This window comes from Anolis sagrei, chromosome 3, assembly GCF_037176765.1.
Source record: "Anolis sagrei isolate rAnoSag1 chromosome 3, rAnoSag1.mat, whole genome shotgun sequence".
Lineage (NCBI taxonomy): Eukaryota > Metazoa > Chordata > Lepidosauria > Squamata > Dactyloidae > Anolis > Anolis sagrei.
The window spans coordinates 187,137,179-187,156,511 of record NC_090023.1 but is presented as its reverse complement, the minus strand read 5'-3'; the positions used below and the strand labels follow the sequence as shown (position 1 = coordinate 187,156,511).

At 37.6% G+C, this 19,333-nt stretch overlaps 1 protein-coding gene across 9 annotated transcripts in view; it reads right to left on the bottom strand.

The window, feature by feature from the left end:
• Window positions 1-224: 224 nt before the first annotated feature.
• The window catches only part of CPEB3 (cytoplasmic polyadenylation element binding protein 3), a 114,636-nt gene continuing 95,527 nt past the window's right edge, over window positions 225-19,333 (bottom strand). For all 9 annotated transcript variants that reach the window (XM_060768705.2, XM_060768700.2, XM_060768698.2 and 6 more), the window contains 4 exons: window positions 16,951-17,069; window positions 14,006-14,120; window positions 8,169-8,350; window positions 225-6,175 (listed from right to left, as the gene is read on the bottom strand). In XM_060768705.2, the coding sequence (XP_060624688.2) occupies window positions 5,948-6,175; window positions 8,169-8,350; window positions 14,006-14,120; window positions 16,951-17,069 (644 nt within the window). In that variant the 3' untranslated portion in view covers window positions 225-5,947. The remainder of the gene's footprint in view (window positions 6,176-8,168; window positions 8,351-14,005; window positions 14,121-16,950; window positions 17,070-19,333) is intronic.

Below are 19,333 nucleotides of genomic sequence, written 5' to 3'. Positions count from 1 at the left end.
CACTCTCGTTGCTGCGTGTTTTCGAGGCAACGGTCTAGTAATGGTGAGGCCACAAACCATATTTTCATTCTTGTGGACCACTGGTGGTTCACAGACCACAGGTTGGGAACCAATGATTTAGAGGAATACTTCGTTGCTATCTTCTAAGTTTCCAGGTCTGTATCCCGACAGTACTTTCCCCTTTGTTTATTTTTCAGCATGCAAAGGATGACAAGTGTCAGTACTTCATACAACTAGATTTAATAAGTTATTACAGAAAAAATTAAGTTCAAACTACAAAGTTGAAGCAGTAGTAAGCAATAGCAGCATTGAGCTTCATGTTTAGTCACAGTACTGCAGTTCCATACAAAGCATTAGTTCAAGCCAAAAAAAGAGATAAAAGCCTTTTAGGGTTACTAGCAAAACCAGTCTAAGAGAACATGTAGTAAAAGATATGGTACATTTAAAATTAGTTGAAAAAACAAGTACAGAGATCTTAGCTGTGAACACTCTAAAAGTTATGTCCATTATTTTGACAGCAAAATTACAAATACCTAGTACTTTATACTCCAACAGAACTACATCCAGAAACAAAAAACAGCAGAAATGATTATCCCGTATTAGCACCCTGGATATCTATTTGTTGCTAAACGTTATTATTAGGTAAATTTAAAATGTGCAGAATGACATAACAGCCCCTGATCTGCTACCCACTCAGGGTATAGAGCAAACCACCAGCATGAATATAAAATACTCTGTGGTCAGACAGAAACACTACAACAGTGGAGATCGAGAAGAAAAAGGTTTCCTGGTTAAAAAAAATTAAGCCGACATTGTACAAACTGGTGTAAAAAGCAACTACATACAAGCCAGGTTTAACAAAAGAGTTTGTTTTGTTGTTTTTTTACAAACCTGTGACTAATCTTTCACTCATATCTTGCAAGTAGAGATGTCACAATACTGAAATATTAACATGGGGGGAATCTCCCCCAGTAAAGCACTATATAGATATATTTTGTACTACTCTAACAAAGATAGTGAAATTAGCAAAGTTAATTTGCTAACTGCATATTTGTAATACAATTTTCTTGTTAGCCCCTGCCTTCCTAAAAGGCAAGTGTGTAGACAGAAATCTAAGCAACACACTTTGTACCACTTTGCAGGAATTTGTAATTTTTTCTCCTTTACGTCTAGTATACTTTGACAATTTGTGTTCATCCCAACCAGTAGTACCTAATTAGAGTCTAAATTTTACTCACTAGTTTGATTTTTGTCTATAACTTTACACACAAAGAGGACAACAATGGGCCAACTCTAGACATTTCTACAAGAGATCATAAACATTGCCTCCCTTCAGTAGAAACCAATGTGAGACCAACTCTGGGCACGGATGCATCTAGGGAAGGCCATTGTATGTTCTGTTTATATAACACCAGTTTGGTTTGCGGGGTCTTAAGGAATGGATAACAGTTGTATCTCTAGCTTCAGCACAGAAGGTCTGGTGGGATAGCAGCAAAAACAGTAGGGGTTCGACAAACATAGGGGGAGATGAACTACATAAAGTGAAGCAGTGTTTCAATAGCAGCAACGGACGTTGCACTTGGAATGCCGAAGGACAAACTCAAAAAGAAAGGGAGGAATATACAAGGAAGCTTGACGAAAGTGCTCCGATATAGTCATAAGGGTCGCTACGCATGCATTATTTAGCACTAACTATGCAGTAAATTACACCGTATGGTAACATTATGCGGACGCTATACAACTCCCTCCATTGGTTCTGGGTTACCGCGTAAAGAAGTGCATGGAAATGCAGCATGGGAATGGGGTGGGGAGATGAGTAAATAAATAAAATCATGGCAGATCACACTGAAATTTGGGAGAGAGTGAACGTAACAGTCCAAAAGAGACTGCCATGGTGGGTATGAGCGGGGTAGGGGTAGGGGCAGGGAATTGGCCAAGCATTAGTGCTGTGTAACCTCCATTCGTGGCTGCCCCACGAGGCCCCCGTAGTGCTGAGAGCGCCTATGATAAAAGTGGGGAGGAAGCAAATTCGTGTTACGCTCAACCGGAAAGGTTGCGCGCCTCTTACTTCGAAAGATTGGAGTCCATTACAACAGCAATAGTGTTTTATCAGCATTGGTGTTGTATAAATCTAGACAGCGAACTGGTACTGTGACATCCCTATTATCTCCCTAAATCATTCCGATAAAGGAAAAAAGGCTTCTCAAAAATATCACATCCATTTCCTGCTTCATTCTGTAATTTTATTGCCCAATTATTCATTACAGTTTTTTCAATCATTTCACATATCCAACCATTTTCACACCATTGTAAACCACATCAGCGAGTTAATACATAAAGCTTTGCATTTCAAAAAACTAGACACTTTAGTAACAATATTACAAAGGTTTTTTTTAGCTTCAAAAATAACTGAAAATGAAAAAAATAAACTTTTAAAGAATTAGCATCATAAAATTAATTTATTCCAAGTAAAAATACAAAATAATATTAATGACATTGACCAGATATGAAAGTCTCTCCCAGAAACAACTATATTAATGGTTGAGAAAGCACTCCTTAAAGAAAAAATCTGAAATAAAAATGAAAAATATGTCAATGTTTAAATTTCTCTTAGCAAAAAATCTTTCTAAAAATAACAATGAAAATTTTGTCTCAGTACAAAGGCTACATTACTATTGAAAAAATACCAGCATGAAGAAAAGGTACATATTTGACAGTAGAAAAATGATCTTAGTGAATCACAATGTCTAAAGTTTGCAATGAAAATAAATCTGCAATAAAGATTTATGCCTTTTTTCTTTTCATTTTTTTTCGGTTTTTTTATACAAACAGTACAAACAGTATTGCACATAACAACAAAGAGTCGAGGTTAAGTCGCCTTCAAAAAAAATCGACTAGTTCAAGTCTCGCATCAAGAGAAGGCCACAAGAGGACCTGTGCCCGGGGGCTTCTTAGTCAAGTTGCAGTTCAGAACACCTTATTTTAAAAAATAACTTCTTTTCTTGAAGGACCCTCTTTAATAATAATAATAATAATAATAATAATAATAATAATAATAATATAACATATTAACAACTTAGGGGGCACATTCATTTACAAAACAAAAAAGGGACCATGTTATAATTTAATAAACTAAAAAATTATCTTTAAAAAATACAAACAGAAGAACTCTCACAATTCTGGTCAGTCGTGCATAATTGTTTTGATTATAAATATACAAATTAAGGGAAAAATAGTTTTTTTTCTGCCTTCTATTCACAACTCCCAGCACCAATGCTGTTTGTTTTACATCTTTCAATGCTGTATTCATTCATTTCAAGCTTAACACCTATGTAACTTCGAGCATCTCTCTCTTTCACTCGCTCGCTTTCCCCCCGTCTCTCTTTCTAGAGGATGTTTGTACATGGAAAGTGGGAAATTTCTTCCAAAAACGTCTCTCATTTCACATAATTAGGTAGACTTCTGTAGGTTAGCTAGGATCTTCAATATTACAGTTATAAAGCTCTAACTTCTTTAATTTTCAAAAACGCAAATAAGCATGAAAAAAATAAAGTTACCCATCTGTTAAATCATTTTCTTGCAGAATTAAATTAATATATATATTTTTTCTGAATAAACTTACTTAGAAAATATTTTCTTTCCTATTATTTCAAAATTGAGGTATTGCAAAAGATCAATGTCAGTCAGAAAGCATGCCTTTTTTTCTTTTAAAAAAGAATAATCTGCCAACTATTGAAAACTGTCTAGATACAAAAAGTAGTGCATAACAAATCTCGTATAGATGAAAAGAAAAAGAAAAAGAAAAGAAAAACCCCAAACAGAAGGAAAGACAGCTGGGCTGGATAAAGCAATCTCACAAAAATGCCCAGAAGAAACTTTAAAAGGGATACTAAACATGATTTTCTAAACCAGTAAAAAACTATTTTTTTTTCAAACTCAGAAAATTTCTTTCAGAGCCAATAATTGCAACTAAACATTAAAAGAAAACGTACAAAGTTAGACAGTAACAAGGCCATCACAACACACAAAACCGGAACATTTAAATCTACGATGCGGTGCCATATCCAGTTAGATTGTCCCCAGAACTTAAAAACAAAAACAGGGTGGGGAGAGAACGAACGAAGAAACAAACAAACAAACAAACAAACAAAAACACCCAGAATAGTGTACACATTCTCACAATTAGCACACCCACGTGTGTCTATGTGTTTGTCTTGCACAGCCCCACAGTACATGCTAAAAAAATGTCCACTGTTATATAGAGTAGATCTCAAATAGATTCAAGCTTCACAGGATACATCCAGGGTTCAAGAAATTAAATGTCACACCCAGAGAGCAGACATCTTGCGAGTTAACTTTTGTATGCAGACATTTCTTTAGCACCACTTTTTCTCACTTTTCGTTAAATGTGCCTAGTTCTCTTTTCCGGCCTACAAGTGACATTGGTAGTGTACATATGCTGTTACGAGCTCTTTGGTTTTCTGGACAAGGGCCGCCACTACATCAAACGGTGCAAGCGCTTATGAGATTGGAACGAAGAGCTCAATTTTTTTTAAAGTTGTGAGTGTCCATTTGTCCTTAACACTTGTTGCACTTTCAGAAGTATGTGAATGTTAGACACAGAGAGGCTTAAACAGTTATAGTTTGATCACAGTACTGGACATAATCACTTTTACTATATAAAATAAATTGCACAATATATAACAGAGCACCGCAAAGTACTTCGTCTATCATTCACAAATTTGTTTGAAGGATATTCTACATCTAGTTTCCTTAAAAAAATATTTGTTGGAATATAGGTCATACTGCAATGGGCTGATCCTAATTTCAGAAGCATTTACATTTACTGAGGCATGCCTTCCTCCAGTCAGTAATCTCTGTGTGTGTGTGTCTGTGTGTTGTTTAAATTATTTTACTGAGTACTTTGTAGCCTATATAGATTCTTAATTGGTGCACGGTGGGCTGATTTTCATATTAGACATATATAAAAAAATTTATTGCATGCAGCAACCTGATTAAGTAAACATGCAGTCAAAACTGTTGACCTTCCTTGGAAGCTTTCTGAATGATATACTGATCTCCTTACAGCAGCCGTCACTATTTTTTTATTTAATCACATAATTGTCGTTTAAATCGATACCCTAGCTTGAATAGAGTATGGTGGTATCAGTAATACCATCTTAATAGCAGCAAAAGCTATTGCAGCATACATTTACATAACACTAACAGGTCTAACCAAAGAGGGAACCCTCGGCAAAGGAAAAAGGGGTGGAACAAAACGTGGGGCGGGAAGAAAGGGGTGGAGAAGATGTGATCCAGCTTATGAGGTATCGTCATTACCAATAAAAATGGAGAGCAACGCAAGACTTTTTTTGTTTTAGGGTTGTTCCTACTCTATGTGACCCAAACTAATGATTGCTGAATATCCATGTTTGGTTTTTTATTTTTGTTTTGTTTTTTTGCTACATCTGCCACCTGCTTGTGAGTGTTACCTTTGGTAAGTCATCTGCGAGGGGCAAATCTAAGTTTCTGAAAATAAGTGCATGCTCCAGTTTCAACATAAAATTAATTTAAAAAAATAATCTTCATCATCTAGACATCAACCTAGTGGAGCCCAATGAGAATGGCAGTCTACTTATTGTCGAGCGTGACAAGTCTCGTGTAAGAAGTTTAAGGTACCAAGCAGATGTGGATGTGAATCAAAGTGCAAAATCAGTACAGTTATACTCCGCTAAGTTTGTATTATACTGGACACCGAGTTCAGTAATGTGACTGTAAATAATAATCGTAACAATGGTAATAGTAATCATAATAAAAAGACCCATCTCTTCTTTAAAGTCAAGGATGAATGCACAGATTTCCAGAACACTAAAGCCCTGAGGCAGCACTCTCTTCTCCCTTCAATGTCGTCGGCTCCAGTACTTGCTGCTGGGTTGATGCCCGGGCTTCAGCTCCAGCGGAAAGGAACGTGGCGTGGCCGATCCCCTCCTTCCTTGACGAGTGGTTTGTGGAACTCCCGCCCAGCGCGAGAGTGGATGCTTGCCCAACAGTATTCGCAGTAATACTGCAAGCAGGTCACGTTGGCACAGAAGAACGGAGCAAATTTCCCACCGCAGCGAGTGCCCTGGCATTCATCACACATCTGATCATCAAGCACATATGGCTTCACTTCCACCTAGGAAAGAGGGCGGGAGTACAAAAGTGTTCAAAAAAGAGGGAAATTCTGTGCATTGGTCTCACAAATCTGAATTTAGGAGGGGCTTGCATGTCAGAATGTAATAAACAGCAGCTTTCAAAAACGTTCAAAACAGTTAGAACCAACTTAAATATTATGGCCCTTATGGATTGGCAGTTTTGACAAATGCAACCTATAATATCACTAGACTTGTCAAAAATAGTCACAGTTTTGTATTGCCATCATATTACTATAGATTCCTCAGAAAAGATTATTTAAAGATATACACTTACACTTCCTTCTACACTTTCTCTCTTAAAAATCCTTTGTTCTCACTCTTTCTATGTAAATACACAGGAAAATGCACAATAAAAATGAATTAAAAAATAAAGATATAATATAATATTTATTTTTATTTACTTTATTTATATCGCATCTTTCTTCCCATGGGAATTCAAGTTGACTAACAACCACATAATCTGGTCACAGTTTAAAACAAAGCAAATACAAAAAATGGAAACAACAATTAAACAGTAGTGTGTGGCTATAAGATTAAAATCTTATAAGCTAGCTGGCACTGCCCCCCAATGTGCGACAGATGAGGTTGCTGCTAACTGTGAGAGAAATAATAATAATAATAATAATAATAATAATAATAATAATAATAATCTTTATTTATATCCTGCCACCATCTCCTCAAAGGGGACTCGGAGCGGCTTACGTGAGTCCAGGCCCGGTAATACATAGTAGAAAAATAAATACAGAACAACAAAAAATATCATCACAATAAAATAAGTAAGACCCAAGAGTAGAATAAAACAGTGAAAAATAGCAAGGTGAAAAATCAAGCTCAATGGGCGGACCAAATGTACAACAGAAAATGATAAAACACTGGATGAGATAAGAATGAAAAAGGTATATATGAAAGAGAGGAGCTCGTAGGGGATGGAACAGTGGAGACAGGCCTTCTGAAAGATGGGGGGGGGGGGGTAGTTCAATATGAAAACACTGTGTAAGCCATCCACTGCATGGCTATCAGCCTCCTTCCAGTAGACTCAAATCAAGGGAAAGCTCCATGAGAACCACCACTCCTCTTAATATTCCCCCAGCAACAGCAAGAACCACATCATCCCTCTGGGCAGCTAAACCAGGAAATCCCAATTGGATGGCCCTCCACAAGCGTCTTCCTCCAGGGGCAAACCAATAATGGGCAACTTGAAAGTCCCTGAACAGATTCAGGAATGGGCAGATAAAAAGACAACCTTGCAAAATGGAACTACCTAGAAGAATCTTCTACCTTGTGCGACTGTGGAGCAAAACAAACAACTCCACGCATGTATGCTTGTCTACAACGCCCTGCCTCATGTACAGAGGAACAATTGTTTAAAGCTACAGACAATGCAGTCACTGTTGCCCTGTTTTGGTAAAAAAATTATTTAGCTGCTTGTGCTCCTTCTATTCTTATCAATTTTATACTTAGTATGCAATGCTTTAGACACGAAATAAAAAATATTAAAATACAGTTAAAATATAATCAATACACTTAAAATTATATTTAGAATTCAGAATTCCTTCAGAATCCCACCCACAACCTCCCCAGCAGAATACCCCCATTCTCCCTCAAATGCCTCATTTGCCTACTGGCACAAAAAGATCTTTTTAATCCTAATAAAGAATAAATAATAATTATTATTATTATAATAAAGCCTGGCTTTCAATAAAATAATGTTGAAAGCCTGGTTCTTCCCACTTCTGAAGATTCTGAAAGGCTTCAAAACAAGTAGAAATAAAGAAGATAAGGCTAATATAGTAATAAGGCAATAATGATTACATTATTTCTTCCCAAAGAGTTCAGGGAAAAGCAATATGCTATGTCCTTGGTTTATTACAATCCAAAAGTAATGAAGAAGCTTCTCTGGGTATTAATGTTCATCTTATCACTGATTCTGCTCTGTGCTAGCGAAGTTAATCTACTGAGATATATTTTGCTTACCCGTTTATCAATGTCATTGTGCTGGAGCTGGACAAAGCGTGCGCTAATAGCAGCAATATAACTCTGTTGATTGGAGAAAGCCACTCTGCCAGCACCTTTTGGGTACTTCAGCTCTGGGTCTGTATCAATGCCAGCATAGCAGACTCCTCCATACAAACGATCCATAATCATTGCTAATTCAACTGCAAAACAGTAAAGGATAGAATATAACAACACTGTTGATATTATCTTATTCCTTTATTTTTTTAAAAAAAACATCCTGAACTGGGACATGATGGCCCTTCTTCCCAACAAAAATCCAAGTAATTAAATACATTTTGCAGATAACACTATAAGACACATTGCTTACACTTGCCATGTTGTATCCACCCCCTTCCTGCTTCCACAGCCTCATTGGGAGTTATTCATCTTGTGAAGAATGGATGAAGCTGTGAGCAGTGTGAAGTTCAATGAGTATCAAGGACCACAAAGGAGAGAAGAAAAGGAAGCCCATGTGACACTGCCTCCTAATGCAGCAAGTGTATATTGAAAGGAAAGGTGTGTTGTGTGTGTAGATGATGAAGTGCAAGAAGGGAGACAAGATAAGTGAACAGAGAGATAAAAGAGAGACAGAGAGATGGACAGCATGGAGAAAGAGGGAAAGAAAAACGGCTGAAGAGGGACAAGGAGGCGTTCACATTATGTGGACTAAATGGAAGCGGAGGAGGACAGAAGAAATAGGACATCAGAGATGGACAGCAGTGATGCTGACATTTCTGACAATAAGGGAGAAGACTTTACAAAAGGTGACACAAGAGGATAAGATCAAATAAATCAAGAGAGACAGGAAGACAGACACCAAAGAGCCAGAAAAAAAAGAAGAAGGTTCAGTGATGGCCTACACAAAAGGTTAAAAGATTCATAAACACAGGGATTCATTTTCAACATTTTAGCAATGGTAGAAATGGATAATACTATATTATTTTTAAGCAAGTGCTGTAATTTTGAATCCTGAAGTTTTGAAAAGAGAATTATTCATTTATATTAAATGGAAGAGCTTTGGGTGTGATAAAACTAAGTTTCCCTGGGTTTCATGAAGCAAGATCTCAGTGCAGTACAGTGTTCCCTCACTTATCGCAGGTGTTACATTCCAGGACCACTTGCGATAAGTGAAAATCTACAAAGTAGGGATGCTATATATGTACTGCCTCAGCACGCACAAGGTGTAGTACCAGGCCTGTAGCCAGGTTTTTGATTCTGGGAGGGGGGCTGAGTTTGATTCGGGGGGGCTGAGTCTGAGTGAAAGAGGATCTACCCTAGCAAACCTTTTGTATCGTTACCCCAATACCCCTATGCATATGGGATATATTGAGTATGGTGATCAGATCATGATATGAATAAACATAACAGTATAAATAATGCACCAGTAAGGCCTTCTCGTGGACCATCATGAGAATTTCGGGGGGGGGGCTGAAGCCCCTCTAGCCCCCCCCCCCCCCCGGCTACATGCCTGCGTAGTACCACCCCCTCCTAGGAGTGGCTCCACCCACTCTTCTCTCATCACCCTATCTCTCACTCGTTCAATCCCTTCGCCTTCTCTTTCCTCTCCTCTTTCCCCCCTTCCTCCCTCTCTTCCCCCTCCCCTTGCTGGAGCCGCCCTTCTCTCTCCCTTCTGCTTCCTCACTGGCCTAGGGCTCTCACCCAGTCACCTGAGAAAGAAGCCTTGGTGGAAGCTGTCTTGGTGGCCCTCTATGCGCCCCTCACTGGTGCCACTTCGGCTAGGCTCTGGGAAGGACGGAGGTATTCGCCAGCCACATACATACCTCCCTTGCAGCCCGCTGCCTCCACCAGCCAGGGTGACGCTTCCAGCTTCCAGGAAGCACATAAACATCACTTCCCGTGTGCCTACATCAATACCAAGGGGTTCGTGGCTTGCCCCATCCCACCTCCCCGGGGCAGTGTGAGAGACATTCTTCTGCTCTGCAACTCAAATCTGTGGCAGCATCTATGCGCTTCGATAATGGGTATACAGTGTTCCCTCGCTACTTGTATATTTTAAATTCCTATTTTTTGAAAAACCGCAAAACATTGAGTCTGTGAAAAGTGAACTGCGAGGTAGCGAGGGAACACTGTATTCATTATTATAATTATAATCCACTCTGGCCAAATCAGGATTAAAAATACTATAAATATAGTTGAGACTTGGATATAGGAATATAACAGCATGAGGTGTACAGTACATCAGATGGTTACAATAGTCTTTGTTCGTTTGACCGCATAATTATCTAGATAATTATGATTTTTAAAATGATTTTAGAAATGATTGTGTTTAAATGGAAAATGACTTATTTTTTATGTTCTTCCTGTAAGAAGTAGAGATGCTACCACCATTCACTTTCATTTGAATAACATGGAAATATGGTATGGCTAAAAAAGGGCAACTCTTATAGGCATATAGGGGGAGCTTACAGTGGAATGAAATTCTTGCTAGCATTCAGTATGAACACTGAGATGTGCAAACCCCTCATTCAATGTAAAGAAGTTTTTTAAGGTGGGAGCCAGCAGCTGTTAGACAAGGAGGCCACATTAGCCCTCCAGGAGAGCTTGGAGGGCCAAACTTGATATCCCCCCTCCCAAAAAAAAAATACATTCTTTGCCCCAAACTCCATCTCTGAGACATGATGGTATATTCTGAGGCCTTCAAGGGCCTTAACAGAACATTTTGGGACATTTTGAGGGAGGAGAAAATGACACAGATTCATATTACCCAAAGAATCATAAACAAGAAATGTAAGTAAGTGACTAAAGAAGAAACAAGCATCCTAAAAATTAAACCCAAAATAATAAAACAAAATTCGAGGTTATACAGAAAATGAGAAAAGTGGATCAATGCCTAGAGCTGATCAATAGACTTTTAAATCAAAACTGGGTCATATGTAGCTCCTGCAGTCCCTGCTGAACCTCAAGAGCAGTAAAGCCCCATACCAAATTTTCACATTAAGGCATGGCACGAAAGGATCACAAACCTTGTTCTAGGGCAAAAACTGCGGTTTTAGGAACCTAAAAATGGTCTTGTTTTGTTTTATTTCTTAACTCCCAGGGGCTGCTGAATTGGAAAGAGTGCTGCCTGAAGACAGAGTCAGGAAAGGGGTCAAAAATGGCACTTGGATCGGATGGAATTGCTCAAAACTGTTTCAGTTGTTTAAATCATTATTTCTGTCTTAAACAAATTATGGTCAATGCTTTAGATGTTATATTTAGTGAAGGCTTATTGTAAATTAAGGTGACAAAGAAACGTCTTCAAAATGATCTTAATAGCATAGAAAAAACGAATCTAGGCAATATTTAAAATGGATTACAGAACCATCAAATGAAAATTCATTCATTACACATGCATGAAATGTCTGGAGAAGTTCCAAATCCAATTTAATATCCAATTTAACATTTTCAAATGAAAGCCAGCCATGCTTTAAGACAATATGAGGACTGACTCATTTGAAATTGCAGAAAGGTAGAATATATGTGGCTGAGGATACCTTGAGATTTCAGTGCTTAAAGTCCTAAGATATTTTCAGAAGAACAGAGAATACTCAAAACAGGGATTTATGCATGTTTCTTAAAGTATAGTATCTAGCCTACAAAAAACAAACAAACAAAAAACAAGTCCAAAACAACAGAAGCTCAAAATCAAAGCCTGTTGTGCTACAATTTTCCTTTCAGCCCACTGTATTTTCCCTTGCTGCTGTATTCCAAAGTTGCAGGATAAAATTATATATGGATTGCTGTGATTTTTCAATGAATTTTTTAAATAAAAAAATCAGTCAGCCTAAACAGGTAAGAGTCCTCCAAATTGGTTTTTCTTTCCTGTTAGAAGCAACTCTTTCCAAGTTGCTTTTCACTGCTAAATCAAAAAAATTGTTTCCCATTCTCTTTAGCTGTTCTCAACTGGGTGAGGTGAAAAACAGATTAAAGAAGATGACTTTGAATTGACAAATGACTGATTTTAAAAGTGAATTTTACAAGAAAAGAATTTGAGAATGGGATAATAGCCAGAGTGAAGACAGATGGGAGCAGAAGACATTTCCATCTTGTCTTCTGCCTATATCATCAGTTGGGAGGACCCTTCCCCTTCTGGCACCAACTGCTGCTCTGGCCAGAGTGAAGCAGAAGACATTTCCATCTTGTCTTCTGCCTATATCATCAGTTGGGAGGCCCCTTCCCCCTCTGGCACCAACTGCTGCTCTGGCCAGAGTGAAGGCAGAGGTGTGCAAAAGACATTTCCATCTTGTCTTCTGCCTATATCATCAGTTGGGAGGCCCCTTCCACCTCTGGCACCAACTGCTGCTCTGGCCAGAGTGAAGGCAGAGGGGAACAGAAGACATTTCCATCTTGTCTTCTGCCTATAACATCAGTTGGGAGGACCCTTCCCCCTCTGGCACCAACTGCTGCTCTGGCCAGAGTGAAGGCAGAGGGGAGCAGAAGACATTTCCATCTTATCTTCTGCCTATATCATCAGTTGGGAGACCCCTTCCCCCTCTGGCACCAACTGCTACTCTGGCCAGAGTGAAGACAGAGGGGAGCAGAAGACAGTTCCATCTTGTCTTTACTAATAATATAATATAGTATATTGTATATACATATAATATTTATAATATTATAATGTAATAAAATATAATACTAGTAATAATAATGCAATATTATAAATATAATTATATATTTACATTACATGTAATATTACTAATAATATTACAATGTAATGGTATAGTGCAATATAGTAATATATAATACTGATATTGTACTATGCCAATAATATAATATATTGTATGAAAATATATCTTGTAAGCTGCTCTGAGTCCCCTTCGGGATGAGAAAGGTGGCATATAAATGCCATAATAAATAATTAATAAATAAATATAGAGAGGGGAAGAGGGAGTGGGAAGAGAGGGAGTGAAGGAATTTGGAAAGAGATAAGTGTTGCCAAGCTCCCGGAAGAGAAGTGTGTAAGAGGTGAAAGGAGAAATCAGAATGACCTGAAAGAGATGGGAGGTGGAAAATTATGCAGGAGATAGTTTTTCAAAACAGGATTGTTTTGGAACAGAGAGACACAGAAGGACAGAGTTGGGAGGGAGAAGCAAAAGGAAAGAGGGAAGGAGGTTTGGTAGTGTATGTGCATGTTTACCTTAATGACTCTGGTCGACTATAAAACCCATGATGCAGGATAGTCAAACATGGCACTTCCTTGGTGCTCTCTTGACTTGATTGTAACCAACCCCTTACTGTTTTCTGCAGATTAAACTATTGTATTTCAATCTCTTCGTTTCTAGTTTCAGATTGAGAACAGAGACTAGAAATATTTGGCAACTGTGCCTCAACATGACCAGGGAGAGAAAATGCTTTGGCAGTTTCTTCTCATGAGCTATTCTCCTTGTCAGATACAGACTGACTAGGTTTCGCTCATTTTATAATGGAAGCAATATGATATGGACCTCCACTGGAATTCCCCATAATACGGGAGGCAGTGCTGTCCCTCTGCAAATTATTGGTCTTATTTTCTTGGTGGGGGGATTCAGCAGAGGGTTTGGCTTGCAGAATTGAGCTTTGATCCATCCTATCCCCCTTACATTACAATACCCACTGAAAAACCACTCAACACAAATTTTATAGGAACAGAGGTTTCAACACGTTACACGCACATGAAAATGTGGAAATTGGCAACGTGTTTTTCCTGCTTCATACACAAGCTATGTAATTATTTGAAAAACAGGCCAAACATCCTGAAACATTTGAGTGACTACTATTGCATCAGACTTCAGGCAACTCTTTATAACACTAGCTGCTGTATTCACATGTTCACTCACCAGCTCGAAGGGGTCGCGGAACTCCTCCAACAAAAATAGTTTTTCTGGGATCTAAAGGTTGAGAACCATCCATTACAAAGTCACTATCACTTAAGTTCCAAGGTCGTATTTGCACCTGTAAAAACAAACAAACAAACAAACAAGACATGTTTAATTGCCTTTTGGAAAGCTGCAGAGGATAGGAATTTTGAATCTTTTGACATTGCCTAACTGGTATTAATTCTGTATTGGCAGAAACTGATGAAGATAAGAATTAGAATTTGCTGTATAGGAAGAAATATGGTCAACATGAGAACACTTGCAATACAAAGCAAGCTGTGTCCAAGGACGTGAGCAGCTGCCTTGCCCTCAACTATGGATGTAATCTTTCAAGTATTTACTATCACTACAACTGGGCTGTTTTGTATACACAAACACCTATACCAGAAGTACAAAAGTCATCTAAATATAGATAAACATTTTTAAACACAGATTGCCTTGCATGTAGTATCACATATAGGGATAGCAGGCATGGGCAAACCTTGGCCTTCCAGGTGTTTTGAACTTCAACTTCCATAAGAATTGTGGGGGTTGAAGTCCAAAACACCTGGAGGGCCAAAGTTTGCCCATGCCTGATGTATAGCCTCTGATTTAGCAGCTACTGAACAATCTCTGGAGGTCAGCATGGTATCAATACAATTTATGGGTCAACTCCAAATATATCAAACACAATATTAACTTGCTTTGCAAACAAGTCCAAGTTGTATAAGTTTAGGCTTAAAAAGTTCATTATTTCATATTTTATGACTGCCTCCAAGTCAAACTGTAACTTAAACCAACAATATTTTCATTCTTTTCATTTCTGTTTAAAAGCGTTTAAACTTTAATATTGTTTTAACTATCTTTTATTTTAATTTATACTGTAAGCCACTTTCTTCCCACATAAGGAGAAAAATGGAATATGAATAAATTAAAATAAAAATAGCAAAGCGAATAAGAGATTTCAATACATGAAAATCTCTAAGGGAGCTTTTAAAAAGTCGACATTTCTGCTACAGGGTAAATCACTTTTGATGTTTATAGGCCTTTCAAAGATAGCTGCAATAAGATAGAAATATCTGCTTTCAGGGATACTACATTTATTAGAGACATAACTCATATCTGTATTTGAATCTATCTTTAGCTGCATGTGCTCAAAATTTTGGATTATAAAGAATGTTTAAAAAGAACCCTGAAATCTCATAGATTATAAACTGCAAGGGTGTCTGCCTTTTAGTAAAGTATTCATACATATTGAAAACTGAGGAAAAACTGGATGGTGAAGGAATTAATTCCTTTACTTAGGCTAAGAGGATTGCTGAAATGGAATGCCTTTACTCTGTCCATTTGAAAAAAGCAATTGGCTGAATTTGGGACAAAGTTATAGGACTGTGAATTTGGCAATCCACAAAAATCTAATGTTGATAAGCCTTATAAGCTTATTGACTGTTGGATTCTGGAACTTGTAGTAAAACATTTATAGAGAGGACCTGGTTGGGAAGATCATACTTTTGAATAATAAGTAAAATATGATTATTATTATTATTACTAGTTGTCCCCTGCCACGCGTTGCTGTGGCCCACTCTGGTGGTCATGGGCGTTCTGTGTGGGAGGTTTGGCTCAATTCTATCGTTGGTGGGGTTCAGAATGCTCTGTGATTGTAGGTGAACTACAAATTCCAGCAACTACAACTCTCAAATGTCAAGATTCTATTTTCCCCAAACTCCACCAGTGTTAACATTTGGGCATATTGAATATTTGTGTAGTTTGGTTTTGGTCCAGATCCATCATTGTTTGAGTCCACAGTGCTCTCTGGATGTAGGTGAAATACAACTCCAAAACCAAAGGACACTGCCCACCAAACCCTTACAGTATTTTCTCTTGGTCATGGGAAAACTGTGTGCCAAGTTTGGTTCAATTCCATCATTGGTGGGGTTCGGAATGCTCTTGCAATTACAACTCCCAAATGACAAAATCAATTTTTTTTGAGTAAGGGACATACATTGGCCTGGTGTATTGTGTCCAAATTCGTCCAGTGGTTTATGAGTTCTGTTAATCCCACAAATGAACATTACATTTTTATTTATTATAGATTATTATGAATTACTGTATAACTTTATATTATTACTGATGACCAACTCTTCCAATTTTATAATAAGAATCATAGAATCATAGAGTTGGAAGAAATCTCGTGGGCCATCTAGTCCAACCCCCTGCCAAGAAGCAGGAAATAGTATGAAGAGAAGAGAAAGAATATGAGAAGGATCAACCAGAGATTAAAAGTCAAAGGGTAGAAAGCATGAGCCTAACACTGTTTTGCTTCACATCATATCACAGCTTAGAATGATCTCCAAATGAAGGCATATGAAAGCTACTTTCCAGATATTTAAATATATATATCACTTGCACCCATTTATTCTAAGCACAAATGATGTTTAATCTATACAGGTACACATTTAAGAGATTTTATTCATCTTTTACTTTTCACATGGTGCTGCCAAATTTGCCACAAAATCTAGAAAAATTGCCAGTTTTAAATATCTAAAGCACTGCAACATTAAGCAACAGCACCTGGAACAATTTGTTGAAAGACATACAAAATTGGATCATATTCTATCACAAAGATTGATGAATTACAACACACGTTTTAATGCAAGGTGGTAACTGAGAGATACAAAAACTGTATGTAAAGTGACTGAATTATGACTGTTTCAAGCTAACACCACATTCTAGCTTCTGGATCAGCGCATAAAACCATTACAGAACAATAAAGCGAACGGTTTGGGCATTTCCTGACATCTTACAAACTTTCATGGTCAATATCTATTTGCAGAGGACAAAGAAAATGACACCAAATAGCCAATTGCTCACAAATGCATTTGGTTTTCAGCAACATAAAGGAAAACACGCTGTATCAGTCTACTTACTGGTTTGTCCTTGATAGTAGGACTTGATACACACAGGTAAAGTTTCCCATCTTCCTCCAGACAGGCATCTATGAGAGCTTGCACAGAACTTTCTTCCTGGAATAGCAGAAAGGCATAACCTTGGGGGGAAATGGGATTATAAAGTCAGTAACTGCAAATTTTAGGAAGAATAGCACAATACATTTAATACACCTAATTACAAAAATTCTGCTATATAGGATACAGGCACATGATACAATTCAGAACAAATTACTCTCTCTATAGTTAACCATTGTGTTATCATCATCTTTTCACTCATTTAAATTTATTTGTCCTGTACATGACTGAACTGAATTAATATTTTTAATATTCCACCCTGCTGCTTTTGGACTCTAACACTACAATAACTTCCAGTGTTGCTAAGTTTTGTACTGCAGCACTTAAAATTAGACGGATGATGATTGACCCCACAAGGTAACACCCTGTTGGGAATGTAGTTAGAGCAGCATGTTACAGCTGAAATGCTACTACACCCCCAATGTGCCCCTCCCTTCCCCTTTAGTGCCCCCCCAGTGTTTTTGACTCCATATATCAATCTTCCCCCTACCCCCCCCCCCCTGGTTCCATACAGGTTACAATAACCTGTGTTTTAAAATGTGATTTTAAACTGTTTTCTAATCTACTTTTAAATAACTGCTTCACTGGGGAGCTGTGCTTCCCCTTCCAGGGCGCTTGTGCCCCACTTTTTGCTGGTCAGTGACTGTAATAAAGTTTTGTATTTTATTGTTTGAATTAATATGACAGATTCTATGTACTCAGATGCATTTCTTAGAGATAATGAATGAATTGGCTCAAACAGATATCGCAAAGAAGAAAAAAATAAGGCCCTTTCCTATAAGGAAATTCAAATTTCCCATCAATGGAACACCCTTCTTAGAAAAATGAAATCTGTTCCTTGGAATATAAAATGCTTGAATTAAAATATTTCCTGTTCTGTGCAGTTGCAATATTCAACGAGAATGTGCAGAAATGCTTACAAACTCTATAGCAATAGCTAGACATGTTGAATTTGAAGACTGAGAAATGTTGGCATGTAAATAAAAATGTACCCAAACCCTTTAATGTTATGGGGGTATCCCCCAGTCCAAATATATTGTTGAAAAATTATATTTAGTGAAATTGTAGATTTTGTATTATATCTGTAATTATCACTACCTAAAGTTAATGAAATAAGAATGATCTGATACAGAAACACTGGAAAAAGTTGAAACATTTTGCTATAATTCTTAATGTTATTGTTCTGTTAGTTACATACATGCACATAAACTTGAAAAACACATTTAGGACATTTTCTACTAGCATAAACAGTCAGTGATTTCAGGTCAGTTCTATTTTATAACTTTGTAATTGTATGCTTTGAACACTAATAAAACTGCATTTCTAAATCCAAAGATGAAATGGGAAGTCAAAGGAGCTGATTTTTAAAAATAAGAACCCAGCGGTGCTTCAAAAAAATCTGCAGACTTTCGTTTTAAGTAAAGCTTTGCTGTGACTGCCTTTCCAAAATACATCAAAGGCTTTACCACTAAAGAAATTGCAAAATTGAAGAGACTAATCTTACTTTAGCTACTGTAGAAAAGTGATATTATATATTACGCTGCGAAGCTAAAGTTTCTCTTGACAGAGTGGCAGTGTACTGCATTGCCAGCTGATTCACTTAACGAAAAGAACACTATATAAACAATAGCTGATGTAGGAAAAATTAAATAACTTTATAGTCTGATTCTTATGTAGCACACTCCCCTTGCAAAACCACAGGATTTGATTTACATAAAAAACAACTTTCTCTATTGCTTTTCGGTGTCTTTTTATTAGAGCTTTAAACTAATAAATGCAGCATATTCATCTCTGCAGAACAAGCGCTCCTGGCTCTGTAAAGAATGAAAATTAATTTTTCAAATGGAGAACAATGCAGGATGTGACTCTTGCTGGGGGAAAAGAGAAGGTACTCTTCTATTTTGGCTGGATTTCAAATTTATAAGAAACATTGGCATCCACTACTAGTCTATTCTTAATGGAGCTCTAGTACATTTCACTGCTGCTTTGCTAGTCAGTGGCTTTAAAGAATGGACCCAGGTTTAACAGAGGATCTCCCCATGAAGGTGGCTTTCTGCTTTCCCAACCTAGTATATAAGGTGAGCTCTACACAAAAGGTAAAAAAAGGTAGTCCCCTGACATTAAGTCCAGTTATGTCTGACTCTGGGGTGTGGTGCTCATCTCCATTTCTAACCTGAAGTGCCAGCGTTGTCCATAGACACCTCCAAGGTCATGTGGCCAGCATGACTGCATGGAGCGCTGTTACCTTCCCGCCGGAGCGGTACCTATTGATCTACTCACATTTGCA